At 60.1% G+C, this 13,553-nt stretch overlaps 1 protein-coding gene across 1 annotated transcript in view; it reads left to right on the forward strand.

The window, feature by feature from the left end:
• Positions 1 to 11,737, forward strand: part of PRKCD (protein kinase C delta) — a 14,291-nt gene extending 2,554 nt beyond the window's left edge. Inside the window, exons 6-17 of the mRNA XM_045297608.1 lie at positions 775 to 860; positions 1,084 to 1,213; positions 1,653 to 1,753; positions 2,608 to 2,704; positions 2,869 to 2,966; positions 3,083 to 3,256; positions 3,427 to 3,518; positions 4,445 to 4,507; positions 7,788 to 7,926; positions 8,001 to 8,189; positions 8,696 to 8,824; positions 11,120 to 11,737. Coding sequence (XP_045153543.1) covers positions 775 to 860; positions 1,084 to 1,213; positions 1,653 to 1,753; positions 2,608 to 2,704; positions 2,869 to 2,966; positions 3,083 to 3,256; positions 3,427 to 3,518; positions 4,445 to 4,507; positions 7,788 to 7,926; positions 8,001 to 8,189; positions 8,696 to 8,824; positions 11,120 to 11,278 — 1,457 coding nt within the window. The 3' untranslated portion in view covers positions 11,279 to 11,737. The remainder of the gene's footprint in view (positions 1 to 774; positions 861 to 1,083; positions 1,214 to 1,652; positions 1,754 to 2,607; positions 2,705 to 2,868; positions 2,967 to 3,082; positions 3,257 to 3,426; positions 3,519 to 4,444; positions 4,508 to 7,787; positions 7,927 to 8,000; positions 8,190 to 8,695; positions 8,825 to 11,119) is intronic.
• The last annotated feature ends 1,816 nt before the right edge of the window (positions 11,738 to 13,553 follow it).

The following is a 13,553-nucleotide window of genomic DNA, read 5'->3' on the forward strand; positions in this document are numbered from 1 at the left end:
CACTCACCTGGAGCCAGCTGGATCTGGACTCTCTGTTTCTCTTCGTACTACTCATTGTTACATTGGTAACATTGTTACACAGGCAGCCTGAAATTGGCCATGATGCGGTATTTACACTATGGAAACTGGCCACTTTTCTTACAGCAAGCTGGGCTAAAACTTAGGCATTTACCACCGGCTCCTACGTGCTTGCCTCCAGACCACAGCGAGGCCACCTTTCTTGGGGTGGTGCTCACGGGGCACCACGTGGAAACCCAGCTCCAATGCCGCCTGCCTGCATGGCCTTACCCACAGCTTTGTGCCTCGTGTAGCAGAGTGGTATGTGGCAAAACGAGGCAAAGTGTGTGTAAAGCCTGTCTTTTCCGTGCCTGGCACGGCACACGCGTGTACAGGGCAGGTGGGCTGGAATGCAGGCTGTGTGTGTGCTCGCGGAAGGAGAGCCTGCCCTGGATGAAGGAAAGGGTTAGGGTCTCTCCAGCACACGCCCCCCCTGCACTGCTGTCCCTCTCCCTTTTGGTCCCACCCCATATCCATCAGGAGGCCTGAGCCCTCCCGATCCCTGAGGCCCACCCTTCCGCCCGGCCATCTCCCCAGGCCCCTCCTGCCAGGACCGGTGGGCAGAGGAGCCACTGTGGCCCAGGGCCTCTGAGGGTGAGGGTGTGGGCGGCCAAGGAGAAGGGTGGCTTTGTGCTGAGGGCTGCATAGGGCCAGCAGGCGCCAGCTCATAGGCCCCTCCCCTCCTCCCCCCACCCCGCCCCGCCTGACCCCCTCAAGAATGCAACGCTGCCATCCACAAGAAATGCATCGACAAGATCATCGGCCGATGCACCGGCACCGCGGCCAACAGCCGGGACACCATGGTAAGGCCGGGCCTTCGCCGGCTGGAGGGGTTGGGACCCCCCCACCTTCCCTCTGGGGCTCACCCTCCTTTCCCTCGTCTCTGCCCTCCTTGCTTCTCGCCTGGGCTCTTGGGACTTCTGGGCCCCAGCGGGTCGCCTTGGGCGTCTGTACTGTGCGTGGGGTTGGGGGAAGGTGAGAGCTAGAGCTGGGGGTGACTCCTGCCCTGTGACCTCTCCACCCCAGTTCCAGAAAGAGCGCTTCAACATCGACATGCCGCACCGGTTCAGGGTGTACAACTACATGAGCCCCACCTTCTGTGACCACTGTGGCAGCCTGCTCTGGGGGCTGGTGAAGCAGGGCTTGAAATGTGCAGGTGTGTGGCCCTGGGGCTGGACTCGGGAGGGGCCCTGGGGCCCTGCTCACCCAGACCTCTCAGACACTTAGCCGCCCACCGCTGCGAGCTGAGCTAACTGCCACTGCCCAAGGAGGGCAGGTCTTGTGGGGAAGGCCAGGCGCCTCTCACGTGATCACTGGACAGGAATGGGTAGCATGACCCCTCTGAGCCTCGGTCTCCTTAGGTGCCAACTGAGGGTGTGGGGAGGGCCCCACCAGCCCCTGTGAGGTGCAGGGAGTGCTCGCCCAGGGCCTGGGCCAGCCCACTGTGCCCATAAGCTGCTTCACCCAGACCTTCTCTGAAGGGCTTCTGGTCAGAGCCCAAATCTTCTACTCAGCATGTGATGCTCAAGAAATGAGACCCCACAGACCCAACCAGAGCCCTGGCTTCTCCATCTCTCCCTGCCCCCTCTCCACAGACTGCGGCATGAACGTGCACCACAAGTGTCAGAAGAAGGTGGCCAACCTCTGCGGCATCAACCAGAAGCTCCTGGCAGAGGCCCTCAACCAAGTCAGCCAGGTGGGCGGGCCCGGCTCGGCCTCCCTCGGAGCGGAGGGCGCTCACCCCTTCAGGAAGGGAGTCAAGAATGAGGCGGGCGGCAGAGGGAAAGTGGCTTGTTTTCACTAGAATCAGATTCCCAATCCAGTCTCACGGGAGGGGGAGGTGCCCTGGGGGGCCTTAAAGTTAATTGCATGAAGTCTTTGACATACAGGACGAGTAGGTGCGCGTGCGCGCTCAAGTGCGAGAGTTGCGTGGGTGGGTGTGGGAATTGAGTGTGTATGATGTGCTAGAGAATGTGCATGTGTGACATTAGTGTGAGTGAGGGTGTGTGTGTGTGCCTGTGAGTTGAGTGTATCTGAGCGCATACGTGTTTGTGTGAATGTGAATGGGTGTGCGCGCACCTCTGAGTTGAGTGTATTATGAGTGTGTGTGCGCATGTTTGAGTGCATGTGAGTGGGTGTGTGTGAGTGCATTTGTGGGTTGAGTGTATGTGAGGTGGTGAGTGAATGGGTGTGTGAGTGTGTGCATGTGTGTGTGCCTGTGAGTTGAGTGTATATGAGTGCACTGCGTGTTTGCACAGTCATTTGTGCTTGGGTGTGGGTAGATTGCTACACAACTCTAAAGTCAGGCTCTAAATTCCATCAGCAGTAACACAAATACAGGTCTATCAAGTTAGTCGTAGGGAGGTGGGAGTCAGTTTATAAGGCTCTGGCCGAAATGCTTGCCTCCCAGGCCACTGTGGGTCTGTGGGCATGTCTGTGGGCACCGCCAAATGGTCCGGGCTCTGGCCCTATGTACTCTGCCGGCATCGTGGGTCGGGTGAGGACTGGGGCTCTGACAGGTGTGACCTCCGACCTCTGCCCTCTCCCCAGAGGTCGTCACGCAAGTCAGACTCGGGGTCAACAGACTCTGTGGGGGTCTACCAGAGTTTTGAGAAGAAGTCTGGAGTCTCTGGAGATGATACCTTAGGTAAAGCACCCCTATACCAGCTTCCTCCCGCTACCCAATGTGACCAGGGCAGGGGCAGCCCTTGTGGGGAGAAGATCCCTTGCCCCAGCTGCCCTCTCCGCTGAGGGCTGGTAAGGAGCAGGGTCCAGACAGAGGCCTGGGCTTAAGCCACATCTCGTGGGCAGATAACGGGACCTACGGCAAGATCTGGGAGGGCAGCACCAGGTGCACCGTCCAGAACTTCACCTTCCACAAGGTCCTGGGCAAAGGCAGCTTCGGGAAGGTGAGTCCTGACCGTGGGCTGAGGGGCCCTGGGCTGGGGGTCTGCAGCTGGGATCTCCCCTCCCCCCACCCACCCATGGGCTGGCCCTCAGCCCCCCCACTCCCACCCCCCGGCAGGTGCTGCTGGCGGAACTGAAGGGCAGAGGGGCGTTCTTCGCCGTCAAGGCCCTCAAGAAGGACGTGGTGCTCATCGATGACGACGTGGAGTGCACCATGGTGGAGAAGCGCGTGCTGGCGCTAGCCTGGGAGAACCCCTTCCTCACCCACCTCTACTGCACCTTCCAGACCAAGGTGCCCACCCACCCCCACCCCCAACCGCCCAACCCCCACTGCCGCCGCCTCTTGGGAACAGGGCCGAGTCTCCCCCTCACGTCCATGCCCCGGGCGGGGTGGTCTCCTCAGCCGAGGCCTGTCTCCCCGTGAGGAGCGTCCTGCCCACCTCCGTGCCTCCCCCACCCCAGGACCACCTGTTTTTTGTGATGGAGTTCCTCAATGGGGGGGACCTGATGTACCACATCCAGGACAAAGGCCGCTTCGAGCTCTACCGCGCCACGTACGTGAGACCCCGGGCAGAGGCACAGGGCTACACCACTGCAGCACTGCCTCCTGTCTGCCCCCGACCCTGTCCATGAGAAGCCAGCTTGTGCTGGAATTGGGGTGGAATTCTAGGGGCACCCTGGGCCCACCATGTGCAAGGCAGGCCAGACCCTGTCCCCTCCTTGGCCTGGAGCCAGAGCAGCTTATTTGATGATCAGGCTTTCCCAACCTGAGATCCCACCCCTCGCCTGTGAGTGAATGAATGTGTGTGTGTGTGTGTGTGTGTGTGTGATAGTGTGCATGAGCGTGTGTGCATGTGTGAGTGCGTGAGCATCTGCACGTGTGTGAGCGTGTGTGCATATGCATGTGTGTGTGCATGAACTGCGTGTACATGTGTGAGCGTATGTGCATATGCATGTGTGGGTGCGTGAACTTAGGTGTGTGTACATGTGACTGTGTGAGCATGTGTGGGTGCAGGAGTAAGTGCGTGAACGTGTGTGCATGCAGATGTGTGTGTGAGCGTGTGCATATGCATGTGTGGGTGTATGTATGCACGTGTGCATGTGTGGGTGTGAATGTACATGTGAGAGTGCATGAGCATGTGCTTGCACATGCGTATGTGGCGTGTATGTGTGTATGTGTAAGTGCTTGAGTATGTGTACATAAGCACACGTGTGAGTGTGCATGTGCACATGTGTGAGTGTGTGCGTGATCCGTGAATGTGGAAACCCATGACTGAGGAGAGAGCCAGTTGGTTCGGAGTGTTTCCCTAAGCATTTTCTTCAGCGCCTCAGCTGCTGCCCCCACTTGCTTGACCGGGGATGAGCCTGCTCGGGCCCCAGCCAGTCTGTGCAGCATCTCCTGCCCCTGGGGTGGGTGAGGACATGGGCAGCACCGCACTGGCCCACAGAAGCCCTGGAACATGTGCTCTTTCTACCCCAGGTTCTATGCAGCTGAGATCCTCTGTGGGCTGCAGTTTCTACACAGCAAAGGAATCATTTACAGGTGCGGGCTTGCTCTGAATGCTCCCAGCTGGGCCCTCGTGTGGAGGCAGTGTGCGCTGGCCATTCCTCCACATTCCCATCCGATGTGGGCACGCCTGCACAGCTGCAGTGGGGGAGCTCGTGGGCAGCCGGGGCAGGGCGAGCAGCACTGACCGCTGTAGCATCTGCCCTTTGGACCAAGCAGTCTTTTCTTATTTTTAAGCATTTCTGTTCCCCACGTGCGGTGCTCAGGGCTGTAAGTCACGCAGCCTCCTCCACGCTGCTTCTTCCCCGTTCCCTGCACACCAGGCTAGGCTTGCAGCTGCTTTGTCAGTTTGACCCACGGAGGGCTTTCTCTAGGGCACGGTGCCCGCAGCAGAGGGTGCACTGGGGACGCTGAGCGGCTGCTGGGTTTCCAGAAGGCTCCAGGAGAGATTTTGGGTGTGACACCGAAAGGTTCACTGGCCTTCCTGACTCTAAAGTCTGGAGTCTCTGAAAATGCAGAACTCTTCCTTCCCCTCTTTGGACCAGGCTTTCTCTGCATCTTTGATCCAGTGTTCGCCGTCCACTTCTTCTCGGCATCAAGGAGCCTTTCTCTCCAGTCCAGCTGGGCCATCTGAATAGCCACCGATGGGGACTGGTTCCTAAACGATTGCCCATCCAACCATGGGGCACAGTGCATCTGCTCAAGAGGCTGAGGCAGAGCTGGGGTCCTGGTGCGGGAGAAGGCTGTGCATGGTGGTGGGGAGATGGGCGCCCTTTGAGGGGCAGCGTGTGCCCAATGTTGGGGTGGAAGTTTAAAGGTTGGGGCGAGACCCCCCCACTGGGATCTGCTTGTCCGGGTGTAGGATCCTGCCGAGGGGGCTGAGGATGGAGAAGGAAGGGTCTGGTGACCTCTGCTCTGTCCTGCTTAGTCCTTACTCTTATGGACATGACTGTGCGGTACCCAACTCGAGAGCCCACTTCTCAGAAGTAGCCATTACGGGGGTGAGGTGGGGTCCGGTGGATTAAATAACATCAAAGAACCGCGTTTGGGCAGGGTCCCATGGACACAGCCCCAGACACCCACTGCTGTAGGACTGCAGCGTGGTGCTGCCAGCGCCTCCTCGCGGCGCTGCCAGCGCCTTCTCGCGGCGCTGGAGGTGCAGAGATGTGCATGCAAGTGCCCCTGAGGGTGGGACATCCTCGCAGGGGACACGGCCATGGAGATGCAGTCTCCCTTGACCACCAGCGTGGGTGACTCTGGAGCCAGACCACGTGCTGAAGGACATCCGTCAGACACGGGACACGGGTTCACACACTGGGAGAAGCCGTGCACCGCCGCAGAGGTGGTGACCAGGCGGCGAGAGGGGAAGGAGAAGCACGGCTGGACGGGCAGAAGCCCCTCCTCCTCAGCGTGGAGGTGGCTGGAGCCACTGCCCTTGCTGTTAGCAGCCCCAGTGTCTCCCCTGTGCCACCAGGGTGCTTGCTTCTGGAGCAGGGCCAGCCGATAGGCACTGAGAGATTGGGCAGGAGAGCGGGGCCACGGCAGGATGGAGCCCTGGTGGAGCCGGGGTTTAGCACCGGATGCCAACCAAGGGCTGATGGTTTGAACCCGTCACCTGCTGAGAGGAAAAGATGTGGCAGTCGGCTGTCACCCAGCGGAGACTCACAGCCCTTTGAGTGGAGGCATAAGCAGTCGGGCATGCTAATTAAGAGAAGGGGTCAAAGGGCACGGCCTCTGCGTGCACACGTGGATGTGGCGTATTGGGTGTGCGGAAGGCACAGTTACAGAAGCCAGGAGACGAGTAAGGGTCACAGCCTGAGGACACTCCACAGCCTCTAGTGAGTCTCAGGGGCCTGGGAGCAGCCACCTGAGGAGCCATGATGCTCTCGTGCCGCCAGCCCGGAGCGTGAGAGGAGGAAGAGACACAATGCGGAGAAGCTGTTAGTCCAGAGAACTAGGGGCCCACAGGAACTGCCGCCGACCCGAGACCAGGAGGCCTAGATGCTGCCCCACTTCCACAGCCGCCCACCCCAACCCAGTGAGACCCTATTGATCGAAAATCTCAGTGCGTCTGAGTGAAGGTGCAGGGCGGTCAGCTGGAGCTTCAGAAGGGGCCAGGCCTTCTGGTGAGAGAGGGGCCGCCAAGACTTTGCCCAGCACCAGAGATGCTCCCCAGCCACCTTCCAGCAGACCAGTGTTGTGGGCCCCGTGAGCCCAGAAAGGCGGCATCTGCAACAAGAAGATGGGGAATGAGTGGGAACCAGCTGGGAGGCCCGTGGGGAAGGGGGAGCGCCCGCACGTGCGGGATAGCAAATGTTCACAGAACACTGTTCATGAATGGTTCGTTAGGGAGACGAGTTTGCTTTATAAAGCCCAGCAGAATGGTTTTAAAGAGGAAGCCGAGCGGAAGAGCCCCAGGAAGATCTCACAGGAGCAGGGTCTTCCTTGGGACAGGTGCACGCTCACGCTCACACACCAAGCAGAGACGCCTCTGTGTCCTCGCGTGGGTTCTGACCCACAGCCACCCTCCGTAAGACAGAACCAGACACCATGGGCGTTTCCGGTTTTGGCCATCGGTGCAGCCCAGTGCCGCTCCACCTCCTTGAGGGCCTCCCTCCCTCTCACTCCACCAGGACGATGCCCTTTTCCAGGGGCTGGTCTCTGAATGAGGCAGAGCCCCCTCCCGGCCTCTGAGGGGTGCTCTGGCTGTGCTTCCAAGACATCCGTCTGTCCTCTGTCCACCCGTGGTGTTTCCAGCCCTCGTCACTCTCCTCTGAATTCAGACACGTCGTCATCTCGGGTCTCCCTAGTTAGTGCCCAACTTCTGCGTGCGTGTGTGCGTGCGGGCGGGTGATTGGGGCACCTCCATCCTCAGTCACATCCTTGTGTCCCCACTGTATGAGCGCCTAAACCCAGGCTCCGGCCTCTTCCCAGAGGGAAAAAGGGCTGGTTGCTCCAGCCTGAAACAAAACAAGAGGTCGTCTTACTCCATGGGGTGGGGTGGACTGGAGTCTGTGGCCTCTCTGCCCCTGGTCACCTGGGAGACGTGGCTGAGTGAGGCCCCATGTCCCAGTCTCGTCTTGGGCTTTGGGAAATGGCACAGTGTGTGACGGCATCAGCGCTCAGTAGGCAGCACCATGAGGATGAATTATGTCAGCCTCTCTTCTGCTGCAGCCGTGGGCTGCCACCACCTGGCCTGCACCCTGGATGGGGGGGAGCCTGGCCTGCACCCTTGTGGAGGGAGAGGGGGGAGGCAGGTCTTAGGTGGACATGAGTGCTAGGGTTGGGAGGCCCTCTGACCGTCCTCTCCCCTCAGGGACCTCAAGCTGGACAACGTGATGCTGGACCGGGATGGCCACATCAAGATCGCCGACTTTGGGATGTGCAAGGAGAATGTGTTTGGGGAGGGGAAGGCCAGCACCTTCTGCGGGACCCCCGACTACATCGCCCCCGAGGTGAGTGGTGTCCCTGCCAGACCCGGGTCCACTCGGCCAGGGGTCCGCTCCGCTGACATGCCGCCCCCACCCAGATCCTGCAGGGCCTCAAGTACTCCTTCTCCGTGGACTGGTGGTCCTTTGGGGTCCTCCTCTATGAGATGCTCATTGGACAGTCGCCCTTCCACGGCGACGATGAAGACGAGCTCTTTGAGTCCATCCGCGTGGACACGCCGCACTACCCCCGCTGGATCACCAAGGAGGCCAAGGACATCCTGGAGAAGGTGGGCCTGGCCGCCGCCGCTGCTGTGCCACACCAGGCTACAGGCAGACCCGACGTCCGGGCCTGGGGGAGGAGAGCACTGAGTCAGCTGTGCGTGGCAGACCCTGGCTCTGCCGGTGACTCCCCGGGGCCTGGCCCAGGTCACGCAACCTCTCTCAGGGTCTGTTTCCCGTACGTCTACAAAGGGGCTGGTCAGAGAAGCAGCCTCCCTCGAAGAGGGGCCATCTGGAGAAAGTGGCCATGACACCCGCTCTGTGCCAGGCAGGGCACCACACTCACTCAGCAGCCCCTGCTTTTGCTCATAAGTCCCACCTGCCCAGGGCCCTAGGCCCTGAGGACCTTGGGGGTGCAGCCTGCCAAAGAGCCCCGCCCCCAGGACTCCCCAGGCTGTGCTGCTGGGCGAGCTGGACCCATCTGGACAAACAAGCCCCTGGGGGCCTGTTGGGGGTTTGTTGGGGCGGCAGTTTCCCAAGGCCTCCGGGTGCTGACCAGGCCCTCTGGTTGCAGCTGTTTGAGCGGGAGCCATCCAAGAGGCTGGGTGTGACAGGGAACATCAAAACCCACCCCTTCTTTAAGACCATCAACTGGACCTTGCTGGAGAAGCGGGAGGTGGCGCCACCCTTCAAGCCCAAAGTGGTACGTAAGCCCCCAGCTGGCGGGCGGGTGGGCTGCACTGTTGACTGGGATGGGCGCCACTTCACCTGTTACCCTGACTCCCCCTTGCCCTGCCTGCAGCCGGCCTGCACCCCCAGCGCCTCCCCAGTGTTCAGTCACTGCCTCTGCCCTGTGCTCCACCCTCTCTCCCTCCCACAGCCCATCCACACCCAAATGCCTGGGTAACTAACACCTTGTGGACCTCTGGGGACCTGGCGCTGGGGCTCTGCTTTGGGAACTGGAGTTAGGGTCTTTGTGCGCCCTTTCCATCCCGTCCACTGTACAGTGAAAGTGGGCTGTTCCCCTGGAGGGCAGGGCTCTGGGTGTGGCTGTGAGGTCAGAGTCAGAGAGAGGGCTGACTCCCACACTGCTGATAGCTTGTGATAGGAGCCTGCAGGACGAGCCATGTCAGAAGCCACGCATGATCATTTGCCTTTGGGAGGGTCTGTCAGCAAGAGCCCAGGGTCTAGAGAATGGGGTGGGGGGTGGGGGGCCCTCAGGAGGAGTGGGGTGTGGGAAGGGCTGGTGAGACCAGGCCAAGCAGGGGAGGGTGGTGTGCAGAACCTGAAGATTCTGCCCAGGAACAAGCGAGGCTGGGCCAGGATGCAGAGAAGCCGGGGCCTAGGGGCGTCCTCAGCCGCTTCTGTCTGACCGCAGCCCTGCCGCCGTGCCTCTGCGCTTCTTCTCCCACCTGGACGCCATGTTCCCACTGGGCACCTCCAAATGTGCCACACTGGTGCTCTGAGACTCCGGAGCCCCAAGCTCAGATGCCACCCACACTGAACAGTCAGAGCTCAGGTGTGGAGCAGGCCCGCTGGCTGGCTGTCAGAGAAGCACACGGCCTCCCCCTGTGGCTAGAGAGCGGGCGGATCGGCGCTCACCGAGAAAGCCAGGCAGATGGAAGCAGGAGCAGCAGCGGGCCACAGGGAGGGAACATGCGGGTGAAGGGGCGGGGCTCCAGCGAGCTGCCCTGAGACGTGGGCTGAGGTTGACCCTGCTCCATCCGTTTTCAAAGAATTCTGGGTTTAGAAAGTTTCTGGTAGATTGTCCGATTTAAGAAAACATCTCTGAGCCCTCTAAACCAGTTGCTGGCTCCTCTCAGAGCTCCTGCTGTGGGTTCAGACCAACAGGTTAGAGGGTCAGCGAGTTTATGTTCATGGGAGGAACAGCTCGGAGAAGGCGGGAGACAGGGTTCCCAGCATGTTGTGCAGGAGAAACTGTTACATTGGCCCATGTTCTGTGTTCTCAACAAGTGAAATAAATCTTATTTTTAGAACTCCCCTCCCTGCAAACAAAAGCAGTTTGATCCGAGGGGCCCTGTTTGAGGCGCGTTGTGTCCTCAGGACAGAAGTTTCCCACCTCTTCCTACAAGCGGCCTGATGGTGCCCGTTTGAGGCTTTGCAGCCCCAGTGGGCTCCACATGCACAGGCAGCACATCCCCGGCGGGTGGATGCCGGTGGATGCCAGGACCTGAGCCTCATCTGATCCCATCTTGATCCCATCGTACTCGAACTCCCGGCTTCCTCCAGCCGCACCATACTCCGCTTGGGTTTAGTGGGCTGTGTCTGGCCACCGGCAGCCCCTTCCTTCCCCAGGCCCAGGCCCTCTTGCAGTGCCTTCGTCCTCTGTCTCTGTTGGGGATTCTCTCAGGCATAAGTAGAGATGGCTTCAATTCTCTTGGTATCTGCCGTCTGTCTAGTGATGTGCTTGTTGAAAGTGCGCACAGCAGCACACACATTGACCCGTGCTTTTCAGAGACGCGGGGCACTATCGGCGAGATGTGTAGCTACCCCGCCCCCCTCTGCTAAGGTTGCTCCTGGATGACCGTGAACTCAGCACCCCGCGGTTCCAGCTCACCTTCAGTCACTGTTGCCAGCGTGACCCACGTAGAGCAAGTGCTCAAGGCAGACACCCTTACGCGTTAGGCTAAGTTGGTGTTTGGCCTGAGAGGGAGACGTTGGGGCTATTTTTGGTTAGGGCTTCAGGGCAGTGTTTTCAGGGGATCCACTCAGCCTCTGTGCCTCCAGGAAATCTGGGTTCCATCAGAATTTGATCATCAGGCACAGTAGCCGCTGGGCACCACCCAGTCCTGCCTCCTGGCAGATTGAGCAGCTGTTCATGGAGACAGCTGGAGGCTCCTGATCGTTCCTGAACAAGGACCTGTGTGGCCTGGCCCTGAGGATGGGCCCGGGTTCCGGGATATCCCCCAGAGGTACAGGCCTGTTGGGAAGGCACGTGTTGAGGTCCCGCTCACCTGGCCCTGCCCTGTGTCCACAGAAGTCACCCGGAGACTACAGCAACTTTGACCAGGAGTTCCTGAGCGAGAAGGCGCGGCTCTCATTCAGTGACAAGAACCTCATCGACTCCATGGACCAGACGGCCTTCTCCGGCTTCTCCTTCGTGAACCCCAAATTTGAGCACCTCCTGGAAAAGTGAGGCCCTGAGACAGGACCCTGGGCCAGCCCCAGCCAGGGAGCCCTGTCCAGCCAGTACCTGGTCCATCAGGCAGCGTGGGCTGCACCCCCAGCCTCACACCTGCACCTCCCCTCCCTGAACCGTAAGCAACAGTGTGGTGGTTGTGATTTCTGCTGCTGCCTCTCCCAGGGCTCGGCCCACCTGGCTGCCTGTGTACGGTACATCCTCTGTGAACCACCATGTGTGAATGTGCCTCTCCTCTGCCCTCAGGGGGAAGTTGTAAATCCTGTGTGTCGTTACTTGAATGTAGTAATCTATTGAAGATATATACATTATATATATATGCACATATATATAATAGGCTGTACATAATGCTTGCTCAGTAGAGAGGAAGCATGCGGGGGACTGGTGATGTGTTAGTCTTTTAAATATATATATACATCAGACCCCAAAAGAAAAGAACACAAGCTATTCCAACCACCAGGCTGCTCTTTTGTGTCTCATGAACAGCAAATGGCAGGCATTGGCCCAGCCTGCCCCCATGTGTGTTCCCTGAAGCCAAGGCTGGCTGCCCCCACTGCTGGTAGCTTGGCTGGAAGCTGCAGACGCAGACTTCTGGTCCTTTATGCAAATGTGTTTGTATTTATGGGGTTCCTTTGACCCTGGGGTCCAGCTCAAAGCTCTTCTGGGTGGTTTGGGGTGGGGGAGGCCCATGGAGGAAATGGGGCCAGTCCCAGCAGCCTGTCCCAGGAGATTGAGGGGGCCTCCTGGAACTGCCTGAGGCTCAGGTGGAGCCCAGGGGAGGCTGGAGGCTGGGAATGAGGAAGGCCTGGGGCAGGCCCTCATCTCCTCGGCTGTTCTTGGGACCATGCAAGGGGGTGGTTGAACTCCCACCTCTCACTCTTGCAAATCCTCTGTTCCTACCACACTCAGAGGGGTCTCATCTCTGAAGTCTAGAACCTGTTTTCCAGGAACCCTTGCCTGCAGGAAGGCTCGCGAAGGAAACCGTGATAAGTGCCCTTAGGTGGCCACGGTGGAGGGGCAAGCTCAGACATGAAGGCCAGGGCCTGCTGCAGCCGGCCAGGCGATGCTGGGCAGGCTCCTGCCTTATTCCCCTTCCCGTGCCAGGCCCCTGCCCATGGGGAACCCTTACTCCCCTAGTGTGCTTTCCTCCTCTCTCCTGGGACACAGGTCTCGGGCCCACTCGCCCGCTGGTGCAGCCTGGAGGTGGGTAAGTGCTCCCAGCGCCTGATGAGCCGGCTGGCAGCAAGCCGCTGGTTTCCAGCAAGTACATTTTTCTGGGCTGAGGCACAAGTTTCCACAGCTGGAGAGGGCGGGTGAGGGGAACCAGCGTTGGCCAGGGAAGGAGGCTGCAGGACCCCATGTGGCTGATTGCCTGGAATACTAGGATTGGAAGGGGGGTGGGGGTGGGGGTGGGTGCGGCAGCAAGCTTTGCCCAGAGACCAATGCCCCCTCCTCTGTTCACACGCCAGTCACTGGTTCTGCGTTGGGTGGACACCCCCAGCAGCATGAAGACCCCGTGGAGTTGATGGTCCCCCGCATCATTGATCAGGTGAGGGAGATGGTGAGGTGTGGCTGGGCTGGGAGTGCCCACAGGACTGCTCTCCCTCCTACCTCCCCAGAGCAAGGGGGAGCAATAGGGTCTTGGAAGCTGGATCCTGAGGTCTGAGCGCCACTTACCCATTTCTGAAACGGCAATGATTATTGTAGCACACCCAGCCTGGGCACCCTTACAGGACTGGGGCTGGACACAGCCCAGGGAAGGACAGGGGCTGGGCCTGTGGGGCCTCGGGGGACAGGGAAGCAGCTGCTGGGGACGCAGCCAAGTAGCCTGGAGGCTGTGCGGCTCTGGGCCTGTTCCCAGCTGAAGGGTGGGCGCCAGCCTGACCCCGAGACTTCAGGAAATGCCTCTCGGGGCTGGACGCCCGAGGAGCCAGATTTCTCTGGAATTTGGGAGCCGAGGGTCACCCAGGCTGTGCCCCGCTCCTCCGCCAAGCAGGTGTGTAAACAAAGCCGGTGGGCACTAGCCCCACTGCGCCCCCAGTAGAAGCCCGAGTCCACCGGAAGCAAGAGCCTGGCCCTTGGTGCTCAAACGTCAGCAATCGCGGGACCCTGGCCAGACTGAAGCATGCCCACTGCCTCTGGCGGTTCCCGGGAAGCTGGGCCTTCTCGGGCGAAGGAGCCCAGCCCAGGCCCCTGCTCCGCCAGGCTGGCCCAACGTGTCCTCACTGCACAGACTGCAGCCACCCGCTCACGCAGCAACGGAGAGAGAGCA

The sequence above is a fragment of the Echinops telfairi genome, unplaced genomic scaffold (genome assembly GCF_000313985.2).
Source record: "Echinops telfairi isolate 266 unplaced genomic scaffold, ASM31398v2 ScPeMD7_7420;HRSCAF=8458, whole genome shotgun sequence".
Classification (NCBI taxonomy): domain Eukaryota; kingdom Metazoa; phylum Chordata; class Mammalia; order Afrosoricida; family Tenrecidae; genus Echinops; species Echinops telfairi.